Here is a 25,640-nt window from a genome sequence, read left to right on the forward strand (position 1 = left end):
AGATCCTGAAACACAAGTCATGAGAAGCAACTACAGTCATCAGAACAGATTGTTTTGGTATTTTCTCCCAACAGAACCTAAAAGTCTTAGAAATCTTCAAAGATGTGGATTTTCTCTGTGCATGGGTTAACTGGATCCATCTACGGATGGTATCCAAACCCATCCATGGATATAATGAAGATAGAAAGAAAAACAGCTGGTTCTGACTCTGGTCATACAAGAACTGTGTTTTGTGCTTTTACTATGGTCTTATTAGATATTGGCTAATTAAGGATTAAGCTGAGATGGAGAAACTCTACAGAATCTCTTTGCTGGTCAGAGCTTTATGGGGGAGAGGCAATGAGAAAAGCTGTTGAAGAAAACCCAGATAAGGCTGGACTAGAGCTTCCCTTAAAGCCATGTGGGGGTCTCCAAAGTCAAGTGGAGCAGATTTAATGATCTGGATGGGAGACCCAGTATTTTTTGAAACACAGCACTGTATATTTAGCTGCACCTGACTAAATGTTATTTTGAACTTATAACATTCTTAAAAGCTGTTGGAAAAAATAATAAAAACTTGTATTGTAGGAATCATTTAATGACATTTTGGAAAGACGGGCTTACCAAACAATCAGAAGGGTGACATCCAGTAGTTAAATTCCTGAAGTCTCCATTATGAAAATGCTCACAAGGAAGAGTTTAACATTCAAAAACAATCCAAGAGGGCGAATCTTTCTGACGTGAAACTGTTGTTAGTAAAACTGTAAAAGTTCTGTTCTTAAAAACTGTATTGTCACTGTTGTTTAAAACACTGGGAAGGTCATTGATGCTGATTAAAAAAATAATCCGATCTGGTCAGTGCTATGTGAAAAAGAAGATACTCAACAATTTCTGTAAGAATTAAATAAAGGGATTTGATTGTTTTCTGAAGTGTTTTGTGGACCAGAACCAGGGCTTCTGAGGCAGCAGCTGAACCACAGAGACGCGACGCCTGCTCCGCTCAGTCCATCGGTACAGCGTCTCATCATATCTACAATCACGGCTGATTCTGGCTTTGGGAACGAGGACAGGACTGTGAAGTCAGCTCAACCAGTCCAGATCATCATCTTCATCATCCTCACCGAACAGAGGCGCCGGCGGCGGACGGCCCTTTAAGCTCTGGACAAAATAAAGAAGAAAACAAAGTCTTTTTCTCCTGGGAGTCTTGGAGACATTAAAGACAAAAGGTTAAGAAGATCTGTCCTTCCTCACCATGTCATCCTCCTCTTCCTCTTCGTTTGCAGAAGCAGGGGGCTTGGCAGGTGGCGTGGTCTGGAAAAAGGATTCTTCTCCATTTTCCTGTTTTGATCCTGCAGTCAGACTGAGAGAGCAGCAGAGAGAGGGTGAGACGGAACACTTCACCTGGATAAAAGGAACTTAGAGAACAATTAGCTCTGTGAGAGTCAGTTAACAGGAGGAAAGACATGGTCAGCTGAGGTCAGAGGATTCCTTCAATCTCTGCATGAATATTGTTCCCTATCTGGGCTTTTAATGATTTGTGTGGAAAATTCTTCTGCCAAATTGGAATGATTACAGGAAACAAGGGTTGCAATGAATTTTAGAATCTCAAAAATGAATAGACACGGAGATATATATCCAGAAATGATACATTTTCTTTTGTTCCAGCTTTATTGCAAATTGTTTTAAATCTTCCCTCATTTTTTTCCGTCTCTCCCCTCAAATTTCTACATACAATTACCCCGCTAAGACAATGTGGTTTTGGCAGAATTTGTGGTTTTTGGCAAGTTTATGAAAAATAGAAAACTAAGAAGTTCCATTTGTAGAGGTATTCACAGCCTTTTGAAATGAAGCTCAAAATTGAGCCATTTCCACTGATCATCCTTGTGATGTATGTAGCTTAAATGGAGTCCACCTGTGGTCAATTCAGTTAATTGGACTTGATTTTAAATGACTCAGAGAAGCCCATAAGAAGTCCCACAGTTAACAGTGCAGGTCAGAGGTCAAACACCAAGCATGAAGTCAGAGGAATTGTCTCTAGACCTCAGAGACGAGATGATCTTGAGGCACAAATCTTGAGAAAGATCCAGAAACATTTCTGCTGCTCTGGACGCAATGATGGAGGCTCAGCGGCCTCAGTAGAAGATGTTTGGAAGCAACAGGACTCTTCTGGGAGGGGGGAGGGGGGAGCAGGGCTGGGAGGGTGGGGTTGTGGCTTTAGTAAGGGAGGAGACCAACACCTGATGGTCACTCTGTTAGAGCTTCAGGGTTCCTCTGTGGAGAGAGGAGAACCTTCCAGAAGGAAAACCAGGTGAATTAACAAAGTACTAAGGTTAATAAGTGACCATAGACAGCTTTTATCAGAGGCTTCAGGTGAGGTAAGGATATTTATGACCCTTGACCTATAGGTTACTTCAGGATAAGTAATCTAACTTTGCTGTTTATTCAGGAAGTCACTGGATTGTAAATGAGGAGCACATATCATGTGAGGAGATCTTTTTGTTGCTATGGGAGATGAAGGTTTTCTGAGAAGACCCAAACAAACACATTCCCTCAAGTTTGGTAGAGAGGTTTTCTGACTTCACTGTCATCACAACTTGGATTCTATATCTGGACCCAAAAGGATGCTATCATTACTATATGTCTCAGCTACATTGTGTGTGTGTGTGCGCGCGCGTGCGTGCGTGCGTGTGGGTGTGTATTACCTATACCTCTATCTTAGTGAGACCCAGCATCCTCCAACTAGTCCGTGGCAGTGTTGTGGTACTCGAAGTTGGTCTTGGTCTTAAGACCATTTTTTGATGGTCTCGGTCTCGTCTCGGACTCGACCGCATTTGGTCTCGGTCTTGTCTCGGTCTCGGGCGCTGAGGACTCGGCATTTTATTTCAAGACCAGTCCAGACCGCAACTGTGAAAATATCACTAAACGTACAGCATTCTGTCCACTTTGTTAACATCTTTGTTTTCAGTGGATGCAAAACGCACCAATTAAAATCCAAGCAACCACGTGTTTCTGTTACTCCCCCCTGCCCTCCCCACCTTTTACTCTCCCTCCCCCTCCCTTCCCCACCTTTCACTCACGCGCGGCACTCCAGGACACGCGCAGTGGTTTCCTCTCAGCGGCAGAAAATGTTTGTCTAATCGTCAGTAATATAATAGCGCTGCATAAATAGTAAGAAATCCGATGGCCACAGCTAACTCAGCAGCGCTTCGCTTTCACAGACGGTGGGGACAACGTCTAACTTTTTTCGTCACTTAGAAAAGTAGCTCAAAGAAGGTAAGCTCCGTTGACGTGATGTTAGCAAGCTAGCTGTATAGAGACACATAAGCATTGTGATGAAAAATGTTATCACTCACTGTGCTGAATTATTGTGCGGAGGTGTTGACTGACTTGTCGCATATATGGGACAACGCTATGTCCAAAAGTCTGCAATATAGTGATGTGACATTCAGAAACAGTCGATTCTTCTCCACGGCTCTTTACTTATTAGATAGGACTGGAGTGTCACTCACTGAGAGCCGTTGTTCTGTCAGATAGCCATATGCTGTCAAGATAGCATACATGCATTAAGCATTAAGAAGTCCGACCGTCAGAGGAGTTGTCAGTTCACCATACGCAGCAAGTTATGATGAACATAAGTCATTAAATTGTTTTCAATGATAACTATATAGATATACATGTGTTGTCATGGTTTCAAAGTGTATTTAAAGCAGGGTCTGGCTGCAGCTGGAGTCAGCTACAACACACGCTTAACCGCTAAGTCAGGATGCCATACAACTATTAATAACAAAGTGTATGACGATCTACGTCATGATTCTATGTTGTTGATTAAATAAAATCTTATGGTAATGACGTGTCTGACAGATATAGCAGGTGTTCTATCACATAGCCATACGCTGTCAGAATAGCATACATGCAGTGAGTACCATGCCAGCGCATGCGCATTAAGTCCGACCGTCAGTGTAGTTGTCAGTATACGCAACAAGTTATGACGAAAATAAGTAATTAAATTGTTTCTAATATGACATAATGTGATAACTAGATGGATATACATGCGTTGTCGTGGTTTCAAAGTGTATTTAAAGTAGGTCTGGCTGCAGCTGGATGCCATACAACTGTTAATAACCAAGTGTATGATGATCTACGTCATGATTCTATGTTGCTGATTAAATAAAATCATATGGTAATGACAGCGTATGCATGTCTGAGCTAAGCGTACGACTATCTGACAACGTATGCTGATCTGACAAAACACCGTGAGTTCGTGTTAAGCATATGACGATCTGACCTGACAGAACACCCGTTCTTTGTTCTTGTAATGCTCTGTGTACACTGCATCATTATTTTATTTTATTATGTACGTTAATATTTAAATTAACAAATAACTAAAACACAAGAACGAAAGAGCATGCAGAGCATGCACATTGCTCTTTGATTGTTTTTGTTCAAAGTGGCAGCTGTAATGTCTGCCATGGTGTCAGACTACCTGGCTTCATGTACTGGGATAGAGAGTGAAAACAGTCACGATGAGCGCCTTCTGTTTGGTTACTTCTTGCTTGTTGCTCCTTGGTCAGTGTTCATGGTTGAGCATTATTTACCGTCAAGGGCATTGCCTCAATTGCTATGTTTAATGGTGCAGACAGTGGTGGTTTCTTATATGAGCAATATGGGCAAATGCCCAGGGCGTTATGTTTTTAGGGATGGCACGAGACCATCACACTTTTTAGCACATAAATGGAATATTTAATATTAGTAAAATGTATTAAGTATTTAATATCTAGGTGTTTTATGGTAATATGGATCTTTCAGATTATTTTGAGAAGCAATTTCGATCATATTTTACATTTTATTGTGTCATGTAGCGCGGGCCGCTGGTCTTGGTCTTGACTCGGTCTCGACTCCCCTCGGTCTTGGTCTTGACTTGGTCTCGGACCCCAAAAGTCTTGGTCTTGTCTCGGTCTCGATACACTCTGGTCTTGGTCTTGTCTTGGTCTCGGGTTAGGTGGTCTTGACCACAACACTGGTCCGTGGTTTTCCATAAGTGGCTTAGACTAGGACTGTGGTAACGAAGGACTTCTGGGCATAGAGATCGGACAAAGCCGCCAGAACTCACCTTCTGTCGTCTGCAGAGCTGTTCTGTTCAACAGTTGGAGGTGGAGGTGGGTTAGTTGGGGGTCCAAATCCTTTCGGAGGAGCAGCAGGTGTTTCTCCGACCTGATCTTCGTCTTCCACCTCACTGCTCCTTGCAGCCTCCTCCTCTTCTTCAGGTAGAGGGCTTTCATCAGGTTTAGTATCAGCACCCACACACTGGTTCACCTCTGATTCTTTAGTACATGACTCAGAGGCAGCCGGCTGCTCCTGGTGCTGCTGGACTGCAGGTTCTGGTTCTTGATGCTGGGATGCAGGCTCAGCACTGGAAGCTAGATGGAGGTCCAGAGTGTCCGGAGTCTCTGAGTCCTCCACCTGGCTGGACGTCTCAGATGTAGATACCGGCTCTGGTTTCACCTTCTGAACCATCTGGACCTTGTTGTCTTGGTGATGATCTGCATTGGCCACATGTTCCTCCTCTACAGTCTCTTCCTCTTTCACTTCCTGTTCCCCGTTCACATGGACATGAGAGCTGTGCTCCAGTTGCTTCCCATCCTCCCCTTCATCGTCTTTATCGTCCTCTTCCTTGTTATCCGGTTTCAGAGAGGAGCAATCCGCGCCACTGAGCAGCTGCAGCGTTACATTCTGAAAAACCATCAATCAGCCATTATGAAGGAAAGAAGGTTTCACTCATACAATAATTACATTTGGTTAGCCCTCGAGTTGACAGATTAGGTAGTTTGCTCTGAAATATGAGACATCTGTAGGGATCTAAGAGAACTTCTTTGTTCTTAAATTTGTAAAGGTTAAGTGGTCATAGCTTGACCCTGTTAGGTCTGCGGCTGTGATTTGTTCTTCTTCTTCTACTTGTTTAATTGCAGTTGGCAAACAACTCAATGGAGCATTACTGCCACCAACTGGTAAGGACTGTGAACTGGGAGTGGGGATTTTTCACATTAGTTATCATCATTTGTTGTGTTTTAATCTTGACAAAAAAAAAAAAAAAACGGACATCAAAAATGTTTCGTTTTTTTTACCGTTTTTTTCCCACTGTTTGCTCCACAAGAACATGAGTAAATAGTGAATTTGAAAATTTGATTCAATGTAGTTTTGTCATATAAATTACATTTCTTGGTAACACTTTATTTGAAGGGGGGTGAATAAGACTGTCACGACACTGTCATAAACATGACATAACACATGTCATGAACATGAATAAGCCTTCATGAATATTTATGACTGTTGTCATAAAGCGTCATTCGGTAAATTATGACATTTTTAATACAAAGTTGACATTATTCAAAATGTCTTTGTTATGACAACTTGACATTAACCAAGAAATCATTACTGTTTAAACTTTACCTTTAATAACATAAAGTTACCTCATTTTTAAAGTGCAATCAGTAAATTTATATCAGTAATGATTTCTTGGTTAATGTCAAGTTGTCATAACAAAGACATTTTGAATAATGTCAACTTTGTATTAAAAATGTCATAATTTACCGAATGACGCTTTATGACAACAGTCATAAATATTCATGAAGGCTTATTCATGTTCATGACAGGTTTTTATGACAGTGTCATGTCAGTCTTATTCAACCCCTTTCAAATAAAGTGTTACCCATTTCTTTAACTGGCTCTCTTCATCTCTAGGCCTCTTTTTGAGAAATATGGTTGAAAATACATGCCCAAAATGAATTGAATGTATCTCAAGAACTACAGAGTTTATTTTAATTGTTTTGGTATCAAAATAAAGGCAAGACTCTAGAGAATATGTTACAGCTCTAAAACCCACCCTGCCTGTTACTGAGGAAAGTGAATTAATATGATACACAGCAGAAATTAAGCAAAATATCTATTTCCGCCTAAAAAAAACCAGTTCAATATATGAAGATTCCTTTCAAAGCATGTTTACTACATGTTTTGGATGTAGTAAACAACAGTACACAATCTGACCTTTTACTGTGCCAAGTTTCATGGAAAGAAAGTGAATCACATGAGTTTTAGAGAGGTACTACTTGATAAAAATCTAGGCGGACCTTCCAAATTAGCCATTTTGGCACAATTTGTGCCATTTGAACTTTCTCGGTTTTTTTTCTGTAGGTTCTGTTTCAATTATTTATTCTTATCATAGAATAAATGATTACTTGTCATAGATAAGTAATTACATCTAATAATTGTTTTTGGGGGTTCCTTTGAAAAAAAATTTCCTCCTGGAGTCTCTAGTCTGCGCTCTGCGCGTAAAACCATGCAGTTCTCAATACAGATATTCAAACTTACGCGGGGCGGTTTCTCGGGATCCCATTGGCCAATTTTGATGATTGACACGTCTTTCGAACCGTCAGAGCCAATAGAATCCGAGGGCGTTGACATTAATACGGAAGCTAAAGCCATTCACCAATTAGAGGACGGGAAACGCATGCGACGTGCATTGACGGAGTTCACCTCTACATTTTTATATGGAAGCCCAGGAGGCGGAAGAGGCTCTGGGCAGAGCCGAAAACAGTATGAGATGGACTTAGGGAAAATGGATTATCGAACCAAGTGGAAATATTTAGTCTAATAAGGATTATGACCACAAAACAGCAAAGGTAGGACTGAATTTATGTTTTTCGCTTTGTGAAATTAGCGATTTCTTTTTTTCTTCTTCAGCTGCTGGTTCAGTGAGTTTTGCACGTAGCGTGGTGATTCTGGTATTGTTGGAAACGGCAGAGCTTCGGCTTTATTCTGATTGATAGTTTGTGGGCTTTGGGAATAGTCGCTCTTTCACTGTTGCATTTTTTACTGTGTATGCCTCGTTAGCCTCGTTAGCATCTAATTACGTTTCGTTTTATCAAGCTACTTCGTGTTCAGGCTGGGTGTTGTTGATGTAGAAAATATTGTTTGTATCATTTAGAAGAGCTTTTTCCCGATCTGTGGATATGCAATATGCCTATATTGATAAATGTATAGCATGTTTTTTCAATCGATCTTGTTGCGGCAAGCGCAGAGGACCCAAATTTGGGTCCTCTCGCGACAAACAGGTTAAAATGGGAATGGTTCTCAAGACCAGTATTTGTGCTGCTCTCATTGCTGTGCCATGTATTCACAGCCATACAGTTGCCTAAAAAAATAATCATTATCACAGTACCACCACAAAACATTGTGTTAAAAATTAGTGTGAACCAGATTGCCAAAAATAACACCTCATATCTCATCATAGAAATTAAAAAATAGAATAGGTAGATTTTACTTCTCCAGTCTTTCTGAAATAAACCAATAAGTTCTAGTTTGCCTAACTTTGTTCATATCAGAGAAAATGATCTGGATGGAGTATGAACTGATTTCAATGTGTCTGTTTCATTCCACCATCACTTTAGACCAACAGAAAATCTTTGTTAGTAGATTAGAGTGAAGGTTTACCTTAATAGTGGCAACGATGACCCCCAGCACAGTCTGGCCACTGTAGGACTCACTGAGGTCAAACTCTGCTCTGAGGGAGTGAAACACTCCATTCATCACTCGTTTCACCTGCAGTAACACAAACCTCATGTTCAGCTCCATAACCTGACAATTTAACGTACTTCAACTCACAGGCCTTCATCTAAATAAAGTATGCTTTATATAGCTGCATTCCCATTGACCACACAATTGCACCAATTGAAATTATGGAACTAAGTTTGCTTAATCGGAAACAAGCAAATTTCAAGTAAACTCACATTTTTTAATTCTATGTTTTTGCACCAACAAGGGGTGGTTTCTCCAGCTTGCGTGGTTCACAAAACTGCAATTAGAACACCTGTTTGTTTGTATCCAGCAGCAATGCACTTATTTGCAGGCACTAGGCTATTTGGCTCCACTAGAGCACTCACTACAGCAGCGCTTAACTGACACAACTTAGAAATAAATTCAAGAGGCAAGTTTTATATCCCGTTCCAACGAGAAATTTCTCTCGCTTAAACAAGAATTTATTTCCAAGTTAAACTCTTCTCTCAGCATTGCACATTTCATCAAACATTAATTTTGCCATTCCAGAGTGGTGATCCATAGCTCTTCTGTGAAATTAGACACTACAGTTTTCCCAAGATGCAGCTTATATATGTAGCCACTCACTAGTATAAGGGGCTTGTCACTCCAACACCTGAATAAGACGCCTGATCTTCTCTGATGAGCTCTAATGCCGTGGCTGAAATATAGATATACATCTCATGACAGTTTACATCCGTCTCCATCATAATTTTTAATGACGCATCACATGAACAGACTTATTCACATGTGATTTTAATTGCATTTCATGTGTAATGGAAATGCAAAATTTCCATTACACATGAAATGGAAAACACAATAGCAAAATTGTGCTTTTTGAACAGTAGCAAAATAATCTTTGCACACATTTTTAATGGAAACACAGCTAGCGGTGATCTGCAGTTTAGAGATGGAAGAAAGCAGCAATAGTCAGTGAATCCTCTGAATCCTGTAGGATTTTCATTAGTGGATGGTTTTACAGAGAATCATTGTGTTGTGGCCATTTATGTAAAGTTTACAAATTGTAATTTCTACTAATTTAGTTTTCTATTTTGGGAAGTTAGAATTTATTTAAGTTAGTTTAGATCCAAAATCTGTAATTAATTTGTATATTTGAATTGATTAGATTATGTTGGTAATTGGTTAGACCCTCCCATTAATTTCAGTAATTAAAAACACTCCGGGTGCTTGGTGGAGGCATTGTTTGGCAAAAGTTTGGTGTGTTTTTGTAAATGATTTTTTGACCACTTTCCACTTTTTCGTACTTGAAACGTCACATTAAGTTTACTTTTGTTCTTGGCTAAGTTGTAGGACATTTTTGGTAATTATTTTGTTGCTAATTTTTTATAAGAAATAAAGAATATATTTTTTCAAACAAATTAAGTCGGAAGTGAGTTCAAATCAAAAACCACCTGTTAACACCCACAGTCTTTGTTGAAATATTATTTTTTGGAAACTAGAAGGCAGCGACACATTGTGGAGCCCTTTATGGATGTCTCATCAGGACAGAAGTCGGAGCAGCTGTAAACCTGCAGGGAACTCTGGTTTGCTTCGTTCGTTCTGTCGTTTAGGACTCCTCACCTCTGCTGCTGTGTCCTTTGAACTCTGCTGCTCTTCCACAGTCCTCTCCAGTTCAGACACTTGTCTTTCCAGCTGTTCCTTCACAGAGCCTCCATGCTGCTCCAAGGCTGAGTACTTTCATAGGAACACACAGATATGAAAGATAATCAGGAACTGCCAAGTTTCAGAGATTTAACAGCAAAGCCAACTATCTGTTAACAGCATTGCTGCATCAAAGATATGATGTGCACCTTTTCTTGCAGTCGAGTTAGCTGATCCTGAAGCGCTTCCTTGCTCTCCACTAACTCAGACAGCTCTCTGCGGTGCTGCTCTTTAGCTACGGCCAACATCTGCTCACTCTTCTTCCTCCATTCTTCCTCCAGCTCCGCCTGCAGCTGCGACAGCTGAGACATAAATCAGGACATCTTAGTGGAACAATGTAGTGGAAGCATTTTGGTCACCTGAAAGCATTGGTCCCGCCGACGGTTCCCCTCAGGCTCGCTATTCATCCAGATCCTCCTCCAGGACGTACCTGCTCAGAGGCCGCCGAGTCGCTGCAGGTCCTGGCTTTACGTAGCTGAGCTCGCAGGCTGTCCAGCTCCTGCTGGCTGCTCCTCCGCAGCTCCTCCACCTCCTCATCCCGATGCTGACGCTCCGCCTGCCACTTCTTCTTCCTCTCAGCTAGAGCCTGAACATGAAGGAAGCAAAGCACTCACCAGAATGGCCCATCTCCAAAACTCCAGCCTGAAACAAGTTGGTGTTACACGACTGGGCGATAAGTCCATGCTTTTAAATCTTTGGAGAAATTTTGGGAAAAATTTGGTTTTCTTTTTACCAATGCACAATTTTATTGTAATACAAGAAGAAAAAAAAGTAATTTTATGAGAATGATGAGGAATGCTGAGCATTTTGTGAAGGTATACTTTGGTATATATTTTACAGATAATATTTAATAATTAAATTGTTGTAAGTAGCAGAACTTTGAGACGATCATGCAAACAACTGAGTCAATTTCAAAGAAAGGACTTCACAAACTGAGCTGCTCACAGTGATCCTGGAAATTATCAAAGATTTGTCCCTCTACACAACATTTTTTCTCATAATTTTAAGAAATTTTGTCTTGTAAAATTACATCCTTATTCTGCTAATATGACAAAAATTCCCAAAATTAAAGTAAAATATTAATAGACCCAGGATTCCACTGTACAACTCACAGAAAGGATGATTGAAATAAAAGCCACGTTTTGAAAATATTTTCAGTCATTTCTATTTTTTTTTTCCAAGAAAAGAAAGGGGAAAAAAACCTAATAAAATTACAGCTGGTATGAAAAAAATCTGAAATGTTATTTTGAAGACATATTGCCTAACCAAAGTACTAACCTCTCCTACTTGGGAACATATTGAATGTACATTAGGACAATTACTGGAAGCTGATGGCATTAATTGGAGGATTGTTATTCCTGTCTGCTTTCACTGAGACAAACATGAGCTGGACATACTCTTCCCAGGTTCTCTTTATCAGACTTCAGGTCCTGTAATTCCTCTTCCACAGCGCCGACTCTCAGCTCCATCTCTTTGCGTCGTTGCTTCTCTGAGCGGTACTGGTTCTGAACCCGCTCTGCAGCCTCCTTCAGTTCTGAAAGTCCACAACACAAAAAGAGTCCATTGGATCTGGAACATGCGGTGGTGTTTGATCTGCAGTCATCATCAGCAGAACACACTCAGAAGTCCTGAAGGAAAGCAGGACTCCTAAGTCAGCTGTGTGTCACTTTTTACTCAAACTGGACATGACATTTTCCATGCTCATGAATTAATTTCATACTTTCTTCCAGATTCTGATCGAGTCCTATCAGCATGGTTTAACCCTCCTTCAACTGTGAAATTATTCAAGTCTGGCAAGAAAAATAAAAGAATGTAAAAAAAAAAAAACAAAAAAAAAAAACATGCAATGTTGTTCTTTTAAGTTCTGCGGATTGGAATCTGTGGTGCAGTCCGAGCACACTGCCTGATTTTAGTGACTCTCTCTGTCCTGATCACATGATGCAGTTTTTTTTTTAAGCTTAATTCAATTTTATTGGAATTTTTGAGACTGTTTGTAATCAGCTCTATTGGGAAAAATATGAATATGAAGAAATGATGAGCAGAATTTAAGCAGCCATTTTCTGGTTGTCCCCCCCCAGGCCCCGACTCATGAGGCATTTATTCCAGATGGACATTGACAGCATAGTTTATGTTTTGTTCAGGTATTATGTTCCTAAACACACCACCTGTTTTTAACAGTAGAACTGATTGCCTTGTGTATTAAGTTTTATCTTTCCTCTGAATAAATTGTGCAAAACATTGAAATGATCCAATTCTCTTGCAGGTAGTTTTCTTAGCTTTCTCTACCATCTGATATTGTATCTGACCGCTCCCACCACTGGAACTAGCAACACTGAGTGCAACTAATCAACAGTAAAGCCTTAATAGATGCAATGAGGCTTGAAATGCCATTCTTTCCAGTTGTCCAGACCTTCCAGCTGGGCTTCCAGGGCAGTGATGCGCTGGCAACGGCTCTCTCTGTCCTCCAGCGCTGAGCTGAGTTCACCCTGCAGCTTTGAAGCTTTCTGCTGGTGAGCTGAAGCTTCCAGCTGCAGCTGGGAGACCCGAGCTGTGGAGGAAGCCAGCTCCTCTGTCAGACGGACCTAGTTCAGATGGAGAAAGTGGAGGAGGAAGGTAAGCTGTTTGAATGGAGGGAAACTTCCAGAGACAACAGACTGGTGAGAAGCCTGGGTGAGTGACGACTGGCGATCATTCCTGTGGGAGGAAAATGGCCAACGGCTGAACTGATGGAAAATGAGAAACCAGAAGAAAATCTTGTTAAAGTGACGATGAGGATGATGTGAGGAGGATGATCCAGTGGCAGCAAAGAGAATGGGGTCAAATAGTCTGTACCACTAATTAGGTTGTTCTTTACAGCTGGAGTCTAGATAAATAACTCTGACCAAAGCAACGGATGGTGTCCATTTAAAAGGGCGCCATTATGTATTTTCCAGGCATTGTGCTATAAAATGAATGTGCCATTTTATAGCACAATCAAATAACAATTTTACCTTCAGTTGCTATAAAAATGCTATATACATCAAATATACCTTAAAAGAAATGCTACGTCCACCCAGATGTTTGTATGGTTTCCATGGAGATTCCAGAATTTCTCAGACATGCATGAAAGAATGAAGAAAACACTCCATGTATACTTTAATGAGGGAATAAATAAAATGAAGTATAAGTGAAAAGGGTATTTTTTCATAATACTGGCCCTTTAACAAAAACTTATTACATTCAGAGTTAAACTGTCACATTTGGTTTTTCTTTTGGTTTATTTTCTAAGCGCTAGTTGACCCCAGTCTGGTGGCAGAACACTGAGAAGCGGGCTCACCTGGCCGGAGCCACGGTCCAGTGGCCGAGCACGCTGCTGGGAAGAGAGAGCAGTCAATGGATAGTAGCATCAGCAAGGCTAGCACTTTGCTAAAGCTTTCACACGCCTTGAAACTTCAGATTTTATAACATTATACCCACAAACTTCTATGAATTTTAATATTTTTGTGACAGATCAACAAAGTACTGCCAATTGTGAAGTAGAAGGACAAGACAAGGTTTTCCCATTTATTTTACAATATCTTGTGAGTTCTGCATGCATCAGTTTTCAACCAGTTCAACTCTTAATATTAACAGATAATCATATGTATGAACCATTTCCCCTGCTAGAAGTCTTTCCACAACTAGAAAATGACATTTTACCCATGGTTCAATGCTCTCAAACAGAGATTGACTGGACGGAGCATGTCAGTGAATATCAAACTGCAAGTCTTACAATATAATTTCAATTGCATCAGCCTGGACTTTGACAGGGCCATTCTAGAACATGAAAATAATTCCATCTAAACCATTTTATAGTAGTTCTGCTTGGATGTTTCAGCTTGTTTTGCTGGAAGGTGAACCTTTACCATAGTCACAGTTTGCTTCAACAGCTTTGCTTGGCCCACATTCTTAATGGTGGGGATGGCGTGCCAGGGCAGTGGTTCTTAAAGTGTGGGGCGCAGCCCATGACTGGGTTAGGGGGTTGGACGGACCTTCTAATATATTTAGGTAAAGGGGCTTTATAAAATGACACCTTTGAGACTTAACAGTTCTGCCCTACTTTGTGTTGATGAATCACATAAAACCCCAATAAAAAACACGGACATTTGTGGCTGTAACATGACAAAATGTGAAAAGGTTCAAACAGTATGAATATTTTTGTAAGGCACTGTAAATACTGTAGATGCAAAACGACTAAAGGATGTCAGCACAATTCCCTCTGACAGTGGCAGACTAAGTATGCACAGGATTTGAATATTTTTAGAAGCACAGACAGAGGAAGATTAAGCTGCTGTTAAAACTGCTGTTCTGAAATGTCAGCTTCTTTTAAGCAAAGCCAGGCTTTCACCTTTTTATCAGAAAAACTGCAACAATCCCATCATCCCGGTTTATTTAGAGCGAGTCCTATCCTGGTTGGCAATAGACGAACTGACAACAGTCCACTGTTCAGATTTTTATCAAGTCTCTGGACCTGTGTGAGGTTCCGTCCAGCTTCAAACACTGCACCATCGTCCTGGTCCCCAGCAAATGCTTCATTATGGGTTTAGACGACTACAGACCTGTTGGCATGACGTCTGTAGTTATGAAATTCTCTGAGCAACTGGTGTTGAAGGATCTGAATTAGAAATGGGTTGACAGATGATGCAGTCAACTCCCGGGGACGTACTCCAGGATGGCGTTTGTGGAATTCAGTTTGACCTTCACTCCCATCAAACCCATCAACCCAGAATCATCAGCAATGGCGCCCCCCAGTGGTATGTCCTTGCCCCCTTCCTTTTCTCTGTGTACAAAAGATTGCACCTCAGCAGACTCTTCAGTGAAATCCTGTTACAGCGGACACCACCACCAATGGAGGACAACGACAAGTGTAACTGCTAACATGATGTGGATCTGAGGGTCTGCTAGTGTGGTCAGAACCTTAACTATCCTTAAATTGCTTTTTTGGCAGTTTTTTGGGGTTGATAAATGGCAACAGAGTGACAAAGACACAAACAACATGCAAGAACTGCAAATTCTTCAGGTGCTGAAAGCATCGTTCTAACAACCAATGGGTAGACGTACGTTGGGCAACATCACAGTAACACAGGTACACCATATCAGCAGCAACAAGGAAATGGTAAATGTACGGCAGGCCATGCAAAAAGAAAAACATCACTTTGTGACAAAAGTTAAAAAAAATTTGCAGCATAAGTTTGATTTTAAAATGTTCAAAGTAATATTAAAATCTTGTCTGTGTGAACTCTGTATTCACACGAACAAGATTTTACATATCGTAACACGTTCCTTCTCATACACAGAACATGTACAGTTTGAGCTGCCACAGAGAAGGTTTGTTCCTCAGGCTGTCTGAAAACGCCAACGACTCCCACAGATATCAGGGATATTTGCACCAATTATGTGGGAGGAGCACCGACTCTCACCTTGTCCTGCTCGGCCTGCAGCAGCCTGGCCTGGTTATGTTCACTGGAGGACTTGAGGGAGTCGTTCCTCTGCTCCAGCAGCTGGTGGCTCTGCTCCATGTATCTGGCAAACCAAACATCAGGCACCACATTATACTGATTGCACAAATGTAATCTTTCCCAGAAATTCTTTGAGCAACATAATCCCACCCAAATATGCCCCTCCACATTGCTGTGGAGGAATTCTGGCCCACTCTCCTTTACAGAATTGCTTGAACTTTTCCACAGTGGGGGGCTTTAAAGCATGAACAAAATGTTCAGAGTCTTTGGCAAGGCCACTCCAGAAGTCCTCATCTAGAGTTGGACCATCTGGTGTGCTTTAGATTGCTCTGAATTAAAGATCAAGTCAGACGTAATGAAATGAATGTCTTCTGCTGACCAGTCCAGAGGATATTTTCGCAGGAGCCTTGAGGATCATCAAGGTGTTCATGGAAAAAATGACAGTAGGCCTCTGTGGTCATCAGTGGTTCTGGTCTTAGAGCTCTCCCATCCCCCCCCCCTCCCCTCCCGAGTCTCTTTTCTATTGTTGAATCATGAACTCTGATTATAACAGAGGTTGGTGAGACTTGCAAAGCTTTAGATGCTGTTCTAAGTTCTGTTGTGACCAGAATGAGTAAATTAATTAAATTATCATTTGAAAATTGCCTTTTGTGTTTACTCAGCCCATCTTAGTCTAAGAATACAACATACAAGTACAAGCCATTTACAATTTATTTTTAATGTTCAATGTTTTTTATATATATATTAACTGAGTTTGCAGCATATTTTTAAAGGCAGTTTAATGTCTTAGTATGTGTTTAATTCTATTAAATTAATTTTAATCGAGATGTTCTCCAAAGGAAATCTGGGACAGTGTGACTCAAACCTGAGTCTATTTCACCCTCTGAGACTCACTTCTGGTTCTGGTTGATGAGATCCCCGATCTTACGGTTCTGCTCCTCAATACGAGTGCTCTTCTCAAACATTTCCTTTTTCAAAGATTCATTTTCCTAAAACCAAAATGTGAGCCATCAGAGCAAATCAAGAATATATAAAACATGGTCAAATAAAAAACAAAAGACCTCTGCATGCGTGTACCTGAACAATCCGGCTGATATTGTGCACAATCATTGAGGTTTCCATCGTCATACCAGAAACACCAACAGTCTGAGTTCCCTGCTTTTCAAGATCACTAATCTGTTAGAGTGGGGGGAAAAAGCCAAATATTAACTTGATAAACAAACAAACAAACAAAAAAATCAAACAAGAAACTATAATTATAACAGGTTCGTACCTTGGAGGCTAGTTGATCCACCTTATCTGCTACTTTTCCTATGGATAACCTGATCTCCGTGTTGTGCTGCCGAGCCTCCGTCATCAAGAAGTTAGTCAACTCCCCAGAACCTGGAAATCAAACTAATCAGTCGCATCAAGGTGGTTTTGGCTGACTTACTGAAATTGTAATGTCAATAAACTACAGAGGTCTACTTTTTCCTTCATGAAACACAAACCTGCTCCCTAAATGTCAAGATCCTTTAAGGCCAGACAGTTAGCTACAAGCAGCACTTTGCTCCAGTCTGAATCAGTCCAGATAAACATGGTGAGCTCTCTTACCCATGTATGGGACAGTTTGAGGCGCGTAGACCTGGCCGATGGCCTGCATCTGAGTCGGAGCTGCAGACGTCTGTGGGTGGGAGGTTTTCAAACATTATTATCAGACTAGCTTCTGTTTAGTTATAGGATTTTGTTGATAGATGTGAGCAAACATCACCTGGAAAGCATGGCTGCTAGCTGGCAGCCCAGGATACGGGCCGACTGAAGGAATGACGGGAAGCAAGGCAGACGACGGAGCTGTGTGAGGAAGAGGATGGGCTGCAGGGGAAATACTGCTGTTAGATAGATGATTCTGATGTGCAGGGAGATGAATCTTGGCCACCTGCAAGGAGCAGAAGAAGGAAGCTCACCGTGGGCAGAAGCTGGAGCAGCAGCTGTGATGGGCCCCACAGGGGGAGCTGCAGGACCATCCTTCACTCTGCTGATGCTGGTATCCTGGAGATGAAGATGAAAGAACAAAGAAACACACAGCTGAGACTGAAACTATTCATCTGATTTATTATTCTGAATTGATTAATTGTCAAAAACTTCAACAATCCGCTAATCATTAAATGCTAAAGTCCATTAATCATTTAAGCAATTTACCTTTTATAAAGGGACATTTGTTGAAAGAAAAACACTCAGAGCAAATAAAACTATTTGTTTTCCAAAAATATACGTTTTGCATATAAGGTAATAAAAACATTTTTTTTCTGTAAATAGGTTCTACCCAGAACTCTTCAAGTGGCATAGAGTTAGTTTATTTATAAATTATGAATTAGTTAATCCAAAAATAGTCAACAGATTAGCCCTCTACTCATCTGATGTTAAGTCAAGCAGTAAGGGCTTTTTATCCTCTGAGGTTAGAAATGTTTTTAGCTGCAGATGCAGCCTTTGGTACAAATTATTAATCATTCACTAAAGGAATGCTGTTACTGCATTTTAGGCAACAAAATACTTATTTTATTAATTAAAAAAAAGAATTTAATTGTTTATTTACATTTTTAATATGTATAAAAAAGGCTTAAGTGAAGTGCAGATGAAAAATCTGCAGAATGTGCCAATTTGTTTACCAATTAATCAATTATTTTTATGATTAACCAATAGAATAAGTGATTAATAAAATTGTTGTTGGTTGCCGCTCTAAGCACCACACAACATTACAAAGGGACGCTGATGGTTTTGATGATCCAGTAAAGGTTGCTATGGTGACGGCCGTAACCACCAGCAGAATGGCTGTAAGTACCAACCTCCAGCTCAGAGTCACTAGATTCAGGCTGGCCTGCAGCTCCAGTCAGAAAGGGCAGCATGGGCTGCCCCATCTTCGCCATGCGGGAAATCAGCTTGGCTTTAGTGGCGTCTGGGTTCTGCTGTTCAAACGGAACAATTTTTATTCAGCAAAACTTCACAGTAATTAAAGATTCTAAAAGTTGAATGCAGTGAGGTTTTCTACCCCCAGTTGCTCGGTCAGAGAGTTGGACTTGGCTCTCAGTGGCGGCTCTCTTGGGAAAAAACAAACCAAGGATAAAATCAGTTACAACAAAGTAATATAAAAGTTGATGTTGATGCCTCATTCGCTGCAGCCAAGTCTCACCCTGGTTTCCCCGAAGCTGATGAAGGTTCTGAGGTCAGACTTTCTACACTGGGGGCTGGAGACGGAGCTGGGGAGGGAGCAGCAGATTCTCTGGAGCTGGCACTGGCCTGGTCAGAACCACTGTCTTTGGAAAACTTCACCTGCGAGACGAGCTTCATAAGCATCTTCAAAGTTCAACATGAGGGACCAAGCAGAGCGGTTGTGGAGCTACTGAAACAAGTGAGGCATAACGTAATACCCGCCGCAGCTCCACTTCAAAGATTAGCGTGCTGTTAGCTGGAACTCGGTTGGGAACGCCCTTGGCTCCATAAGCCAGGCTGGGTGGGATGATGATGAGACGACGGCCGGCTTTCTTCATCCCCAGCATTCCTTCCTCCCATCCCTGTCCACACATTCACCACAGGAAGAGAACAAATCAGCTGGAGAAACATGACATGCTGATGAACACTTAGGCCAATTGATGCCATTCTCCACAGATCAACCTGTGGAATCCTTTATGTCTTCATTTTATTTAGATGTTAATGATTTTTCTCTTCAGGTTTTAGGAATGTGGATTTGTAACCTTAAATTCAGCATTAGGACTATTCACCAGCAAAGCCACCTGAACTACAAAGATGGCAGCTTCCAGTCATTAAAAGTGGGCTCACTGAAATCAGGGCTCACTGAAATCAGGGCTCACTGAAATCAGGGCTCACTGAAATCAGGGCTCACTGAAATCAGAACCCAGTAAAATGATGATGTTAAAAGTCAGATGACAGAACTGATGCTTTATGTCATCTTTAAGCAGCTCCTGCCTTCATGAGTTGGTTAGGAGCTGCAGGTTTCTTTCTTACAAGGTGTCTTTAGTGTGGAAGTTTGTACTGAGTGAGGAGGGCTTAATGTTAGCCATTTGAAATACTTGTAAGGTATTAAAAATCAGAAAAAGATCAACAGGCAACTACGTGGGAATGGAATAGGATTTTTTATCCATCTGTCTGTAACAAACCCATGATTCATTTTAGTCCATTGGATAGTGATTAGCAAGATGCCTGAGGTCTTTCAAAAGAAAAATAAAGTTATGGATATTAAGATAAGAGGTGCTTTCTGTTCAGTTAGATGTTATTTACACTAATGCATGTGTTCAGTAAACTGGACTCTTTGATACAGATCCATCAGAGAACGGAAAAACTGAATCTGAACCTGTGGGCTAGAACGTCACAATGGTTGAAATATTTACTGAAAACTGGAATTATTGGATATCTAATGGTTATTGATAATTCCTTGTAAAACTCAGCATTTATTGTATATTGTTTATTTATGGTGATAATCATGTTATAGCTTTGTTTATGGTGTGTCTATTCTTGTAAAGTTTCTTGACTGACAAGAAAGCCGACTCACCTTACTGCAACCAAATCTACCTTATAGTAAAAGCTGATTGATTGATTTGATGTTTTTTAAGAGCAGTATTTGTATTTGTGGTGCAATGATTCATACAGCTGACCAAAAAAAGTAATAGTTCTTATAATCACTTCAATTGTTATCACAATAGTACTATACGTTATCGAGATAAAACTTTAATCCATATCATGCACACCTAATTCCTCACATTGCATGGTTTATTACAACTGAACAACAACTGTTATTACTATCCTACCTGACTTTGTGTCGACTCACCTTGATTACTTTCCCAGCCCCAAGTTTTAGTCGCAGCAGCTTGTCTTTGTTCTGGTTGGAATCAAACATCTGAAAGCAAACACCATTGCCAGTCAGTTCAATCAACCACTGCATCGGTGCGTGCTGAAAAGGTTTTAGAGCGCCACCTGTCCGATGGCGTGGTTCTGCAGCAGCCAGCCCGTGTACACCACCTCCATGGAGTCTCCAGTCTCCACTGCTTGACCCTCACCAAGAATCACATCCTGAGTCACCACAGACTCCAGAGAGGATGAACTGTTTGCTTTGGCTAGACACACCTAGGAATCAAAAACAAACACTGAATCATTTTATACGTTGAAAAAAAGACTTACAACTGTGAAAAAAAGACGTCCTTGAGCTGCCAGTATAAACAGCTTGCTTACTTGTTGTGTTGATCACAGGAGTGGCAGACTGTACTGTTTATGATTTGTAGTACTGTACACATAAACCATCATATCCTATGACTCATAGCATGTCCTCAGAAATTAGGTGAAAATAGCTTTAGAGCAGGTATGCTCACACCCCTCCTCAGCACAGCGAGTACAAGATGTACAAGATGCCACATGGCTAGTGGCATCTTGTAACCTGAGGTTACAGGAAAACCATTTATCCATGGCAAGGTGGCTAGGCTAACTAGCCTGAGCATTCACAGCAGACTCTGCTGTGAAGAAAGGAGCTGTAGTGCAAGGGGCAGGGTGTCAGCAGCACGTACACGAGCATGATTGACAGAGCTAAGACCCTCCTCCTGGCTCTGATTGGACATTTCTGACAGAGCTGAGTATTTCTACAGATTTCTGTAGGACCACCAGGGGGAGGCAGAGGAGTTGGATTTTGTTCAAAGATTATTTCGCATATGAAACTGTCAGGACAGTTTTAACAAATATGTAAAAAAAAAAAACATTTTCATAAAATGCACTTCCTGCAGGTTTAAGCTCAGTGGAGAACCTGTGATGCTGTGGGCTTGTCTCTCTTGGAAAAACCAGGAGACTTGAAATAACAGTTTAGTGCAGTAATCATCCCGGTGCTTAAGGCCCTCTGCTCTGCATGTTTCAGAGGTTTCCCTGCTGTAACACACCTGGTCCAGATAATTACAGTTCGGCAAAGGCTGTTACCAGTCACCACCTGAAATCAGGTGAACTGAAGCAGGTAAACGTCTAAAACATGTGGGATGGTGTGTCTGAAGGAGCGGCGCTGGGAAACACTGCTCTACAGGAACTGAGATTGGGCGCTCACTCTGTGTTGCTCACCTCTTTGCAGAAGTCTGATGCATTTTTCTCTGAATCAAACATCAGTGACCAGTTCTGCCTCTGGTCATCATAAAAAGTGCAGTAGTTGTTTAGCTGTACCTACAAGACAAGAACAACATATGACACCACGTTTACGTCTTTCTGAAAGGAAACATGTTAAAACGCCAGAAGTTCATAACTGATTCTATGCTTGCTCGTCTTTCATGATGCTACTGACCGTAAAAATAAAGCCCACATGAATCCTGGCAGCAGTCACTTGTTTCTGTTGGCTCAAATACAGCAGAAGCTTGTACTACAAAAAAAAAAAAAAAAAGAAAATTATTAAAACAAGAAGTCCCACCAATAATCTCAAAGGAGTGACTGAGATCAAGGCCAACCTCTTTAGTAGTGTGGTTGCCCAGCACAGCTGCCCCCAGCTTGCCCTGCTTCATGTATTGTCCATTAATACTGGATGAGACAGGAGCAGCAGAAAAGAACGTAAAGAGGGAGGATTTGGTGAGCTCTCATTTTAATTAGAGAATTAAATATTTCTACTATTTCAAAGCATTTCAAAAGAGACTTAAAAAGAAAGCATGAGCTACTTAGAGATGGTTAAACTGACTATTTAAATGCCTGAACTGCTGAGGCCAGTAGGACTGCAGGTCCTGCAGGCTGCTTCTGGCTCTCTGCTGCTGCAAGGATGAAAAGGACAGCGTCAGTGCAGCCTCCATATCACGCATCATACACATACTGAGGTGTTTGTTCCTCTGGTCTTACCCTGAGCGGTGGTCTTCCTGGGCTGTTTGGGGGCTGTGTACTGGAAGGACTCATTTCCTTGACTGGATTCCTGGTCTAGTCCAAAAAGGGAAGCCAGCTTGGCTCTATGGAAACAAAAATGTGAGAAATTTCTAAACATGGATACTTTTATTAAGAAATGCATAAACTGCCGTGGACTGTTCTTTCTATTCTTCACTGTAATGGTCAGAGGATGAAAACCCAACCTTTGACACAAATAGAAAGTAAAAACATGCTCCTGTAGCTTTTCTGTTCATGATTAATAGTAAGAAAATCCACTTCTTCCTATTACAGACCAAAAGCAGGAAGCAGGTACCACTAACTGCAACCAGTTCATTTTTGTTCCAGTGTCCCAATTTTTGTTGAGATTATGGTAGTGTCAAGTTATATTAAAAGGAGTTACCCTGTCAGTAAAGCTATTCCAGCCTAAAATAGCATCTCAATGCTAAACATGCAGCAGCAGCAGCACAGACATCAGCGTCCACAGTCCACATGTCTGAAGACGTTCCAGGAATGATCTGGAGTTCCTGAAACACTGGAAAGCTGAATGTCTAGAACAGATTAAAAGCTACAAATATCTCTGTTGTTGAACTCACGTCTATTTATTCAAGAATTTAACAGTAAAAAGGGCTTTGGAATTGAAAATCTTGCTTATTTTGCTGATATATAGTGTGATGAAATTGCAATTAATTGATTACACACAGATCCTCACAATTAATTTGATAAAAAAAAATGTTATTGAGTCCCACAACGGACTAAAACTTTCATCTGTGTCATTGCTCTTCTGCCTGATGACCCAGCAAATAGTGAACGCCTCATACTAACCCCTGGAACTCCTTCCACTGGTAATCATTGGTGTCTCCCAGAACAGACATGTTGAATGTCCTGAGGGCCTCAACCCCGGTGGTAAAGAAGACGAGGGGTGAGGAGGGACAGCCCGTTTGCATGTGTGAGCCAGAATCTTCGGGCTGTTCTGCTCCAGTGCTTTGGTCCAGGGCTGCCACCGCAGTGGGAGATTCAACAGCATCGCAAGAAAGGAGTGGAGCGCTGCAGCTGTAGAGCCGGGTCTAAGCTGAGCAGACTCGGGCTACAGCAGAGCCTTTCTCCTTTATTCTACTAACAAGTCGCATGTGAAAGGAATTAGTTTGGGAAAAAACACTCCCCCTCTTTCAGAGCTGGAAATCCACTGGCTGACAGTGGTCATGCTGAAAGCCCGGCCCTATGCATGTCTGAGAATGTGGCAAAGCTGTAACTGAGTGTCTGATGGCTGAAAGGGGAGGTGTATTTATAGCAAGTTGGCCTGTCTCATAACAAAAGGATTGCAGCACTTATTATCTGTGACCTGAGGGCCACAGCAAGGCTGAAAGGCCCTCAGTCATGATCACTACATGGCAGATCACAGTCACTGAGGCCGAGGCCAGGTGATCACTCATCTACCATAGAGAATGAATGCTCAGTTTAGCATCCAATTCCATTCACTTTGTCGTTTTGCACTTGAGTAAAGGGCTGTTTCACAGCAGCCTGGACCACCTCAGATCAGCTCTCCTGGTGAATCTAATTAACTTAAGATAGTCTAATCTGAACTGGAATAACTATAGAGACTTTAAAACTGCTTGTGATCAAGGAATCTTTTGCTCCATTTGCAAAAACAAAGACACAAAAGGCATATCTTAATGTTTTTAAGGAGGAGTAGTTCAACGACTCAAACGTGCACTGATTTCATATTCTATAAACCCTGTTTTTCAAAAAAACCCCTCTATTTTACACATGTAATGCAATTTTAGCGTTCGAGCTTCCTTAATTAATCTAAAACCAGTATGATCTGACCTATATTACACTACATGAAAATTTCTGAAAATATTTTATAACTTTCTCAGGGGAAAAAAAGTTATTTTTTTATCATCTTCACAAATTTAGATCAAGTCCATCTTCATCATTAGCTGAAGTATTTTAGTTGACTCGGTGTGAGGCAGTTAAAGGTGTCACCAAAAAGCAGAACTTTAAAGAACGAGTGAGTTGTGCAGATTAATAAACCTAAGAACTGCGGTTTAGATTAGCGTTGTTCTCTGGACAACAGCAAGTCACCAAGTGATGCTAAGCTAATTAGCTCGCAGGCTACAGAACGACAGAAGAATTCAATTGAACAAACTCACCCTCCTGTGGGGGACAGAAAATCTCCGTCTTCATCTTCCCCGCCGAACATCTTTTAACTTTGAACTCTTCTCTTATCAAGAAAAACAAACGACTTAGCTATATTACCATGACTGGTTGGTCACTTCCCTTTCCTGTTTGGTGTGAAGTCAGCTGACTTTCCACCTGACCCCTCTTCAGATAGCACCTAACAGGGGCTGTCGCAAGAGGGCGCCATAGACCTTCAAGCTCCCGAGGCTGTGCTTTTCAGAAAGATTTAGCCAACAAAGAAGATTAAATAAGGTCACTTTGTTGCGAATCTACATACTTTGATGCTGCTGTTGCACTTGAATTTCCCCACTGTGGGACAGTAAAGGATATTTCTATTCTATTGACTCAGACATTGGGCATGGTAAGTACACTGAATTAAACTTAGTAAATAATCTGGTTCAACCCAGCAGTACCAAGCTAAAAATAACAGAATTGTCAAATCATCATAAAGTCTCTTAAACAGTACAGAAATTCTGTCTATGATTTAAACTTCATTCAAGCAAAAAAATTGAGCATGTAGTAATAATAAATTAAATCATATTTATGCTGATTAATTTTCTGTCCACTGATTAATTGCTGACTCATCATTTGTGTGTAGAGTTTTTAACTAGAAGCAAAATCCTGGTGAACATTTGACATGAAAGAAGTCAATGTAAACAATCTCAGCTGTCCCCACTGGCCAACACATACATAAATATAATTCATTAGCTTTATTCTCTGTCAATATTTACACAATCATTTTACAGAATTATTATTTTACTTTTATGACATTTAAGTCACAAATATCAAAAATATACAAAAATAAAACTGCTTCTGTTTGTTCCTTTCTCACAGCTTGAGCCAGTCCACTGCTTTGGCTGATCGTTACTCAGAGGAATGTGATTTCCGGTTCCG

The 25,640-nt window shown here is 40.9% G+C and overlaps 1 protein-coding gene across 4 annotated transcripts; it reads right to left on the bottom strand.

The window, feature by feature from the left end:
* Nucleotides 1-556: 556 nt before the first annotated feature.
* On the bottom strand, nt 557-24,877 carry fkbp15b (FKBP prolyl isomerase family member 15b). Of its 4 annotated transcripts, none has more exons than XM_088009147.1 (28): nt 24,719-24,877; nt 22,548-22,651; nt 22,393-22,459; nt 22,169-22,238; nt 22,009-22,083; nt 21,792-21,890; nt 20,673-20,822; nt 20,527-20,595; nt 19,112-19,255; nt 18,874-19,013; nt 18,733-18,781; nt 18,530-18,646; nt 17,651-17,735; nt 17,458-17,558; nt 17,301-17,370; nt 16,981-17,090; nt 16,785-16,883; nt 16,602-16,696; nt 15,669-15,771; nt 12,641-12,812; nt 11,628-11,764; nt 10,661-10,816; nt 10,380-10,532; nt 10,150-10,263; nt 8,467-8,574; nt 5,090-5,709; nt 1,231-1,339; nt 557-1,137 (listed from the first exon to the last, which is right to left on the bottom strand). In XM_088009147.1, exons 1-28 carry the CDS (start codon nt 24,766-24,768, stop codon nt 1,060-1,062), a joined length of 3,444 nt encoding a protein of 1,147 aa, XP_087865273.1. In that variant the 5' UTR covers nt 24,769-24,877; the 3' UTR covers nt 557-1,059. The 4 variants fall into 4 exon arrangements, with proteins under 4 accessions (XP_087865273.1, XP_087865272.1, XP_087865271.1 ...); XM_088009146.1 differs by having other exon boundaries at nt 18,530-18,649; XM_088009145.1 differs by having other exon boundaries at nt 22,393-22,462.
* Between the last annotated feature and the right edge of the window lie 763 nt (nt 24,878-25,640).

Source organism: Poecilia mexicana, unplaced genomic scaffold (assembly GCF_051168715.1).
Source record: "Poecilia mexicana isolate PSO_F unplaced genomic scaffold, ASM5116871v1 scaffold_9, whole genome shotgun sequence".
Taxonomy (NCBI): Eukaryota; Metazoa; Chordata; class Actinopteri; order Cyprinodontiformes; family Poeciliidae; genus Poecilia; species Poecilia mexicana.

What these genes read in the sequence shown, in the direction of transcription:
- fkbp15b (XM_015006576.2), bottom strand. Translation starts at nt 24,768, where the DNA reads ATGTTCGGCGGGGAAGATGAAGACGGAGATTTTCTGTCCCCCACAGGA. An exon ending in TGCTCCAGCTTCTGCCCACG is followed by an intron (nt 17,559 to 17,650) that starts GTGAGCTTCCTT and finishes TTTCCCCTGCAG; the next exon opens with CCCATCCTCTTCCTCACACA. An exon ending in TGCAGGCCGAGCAGGACAAG is followed by an intron (nt 12,813 to 15,668) that starts GTGAGAGTCGGT and finishes CATCTGAACTAG; the next exon opens with GTCCGTCTGACAGAGGAGCT.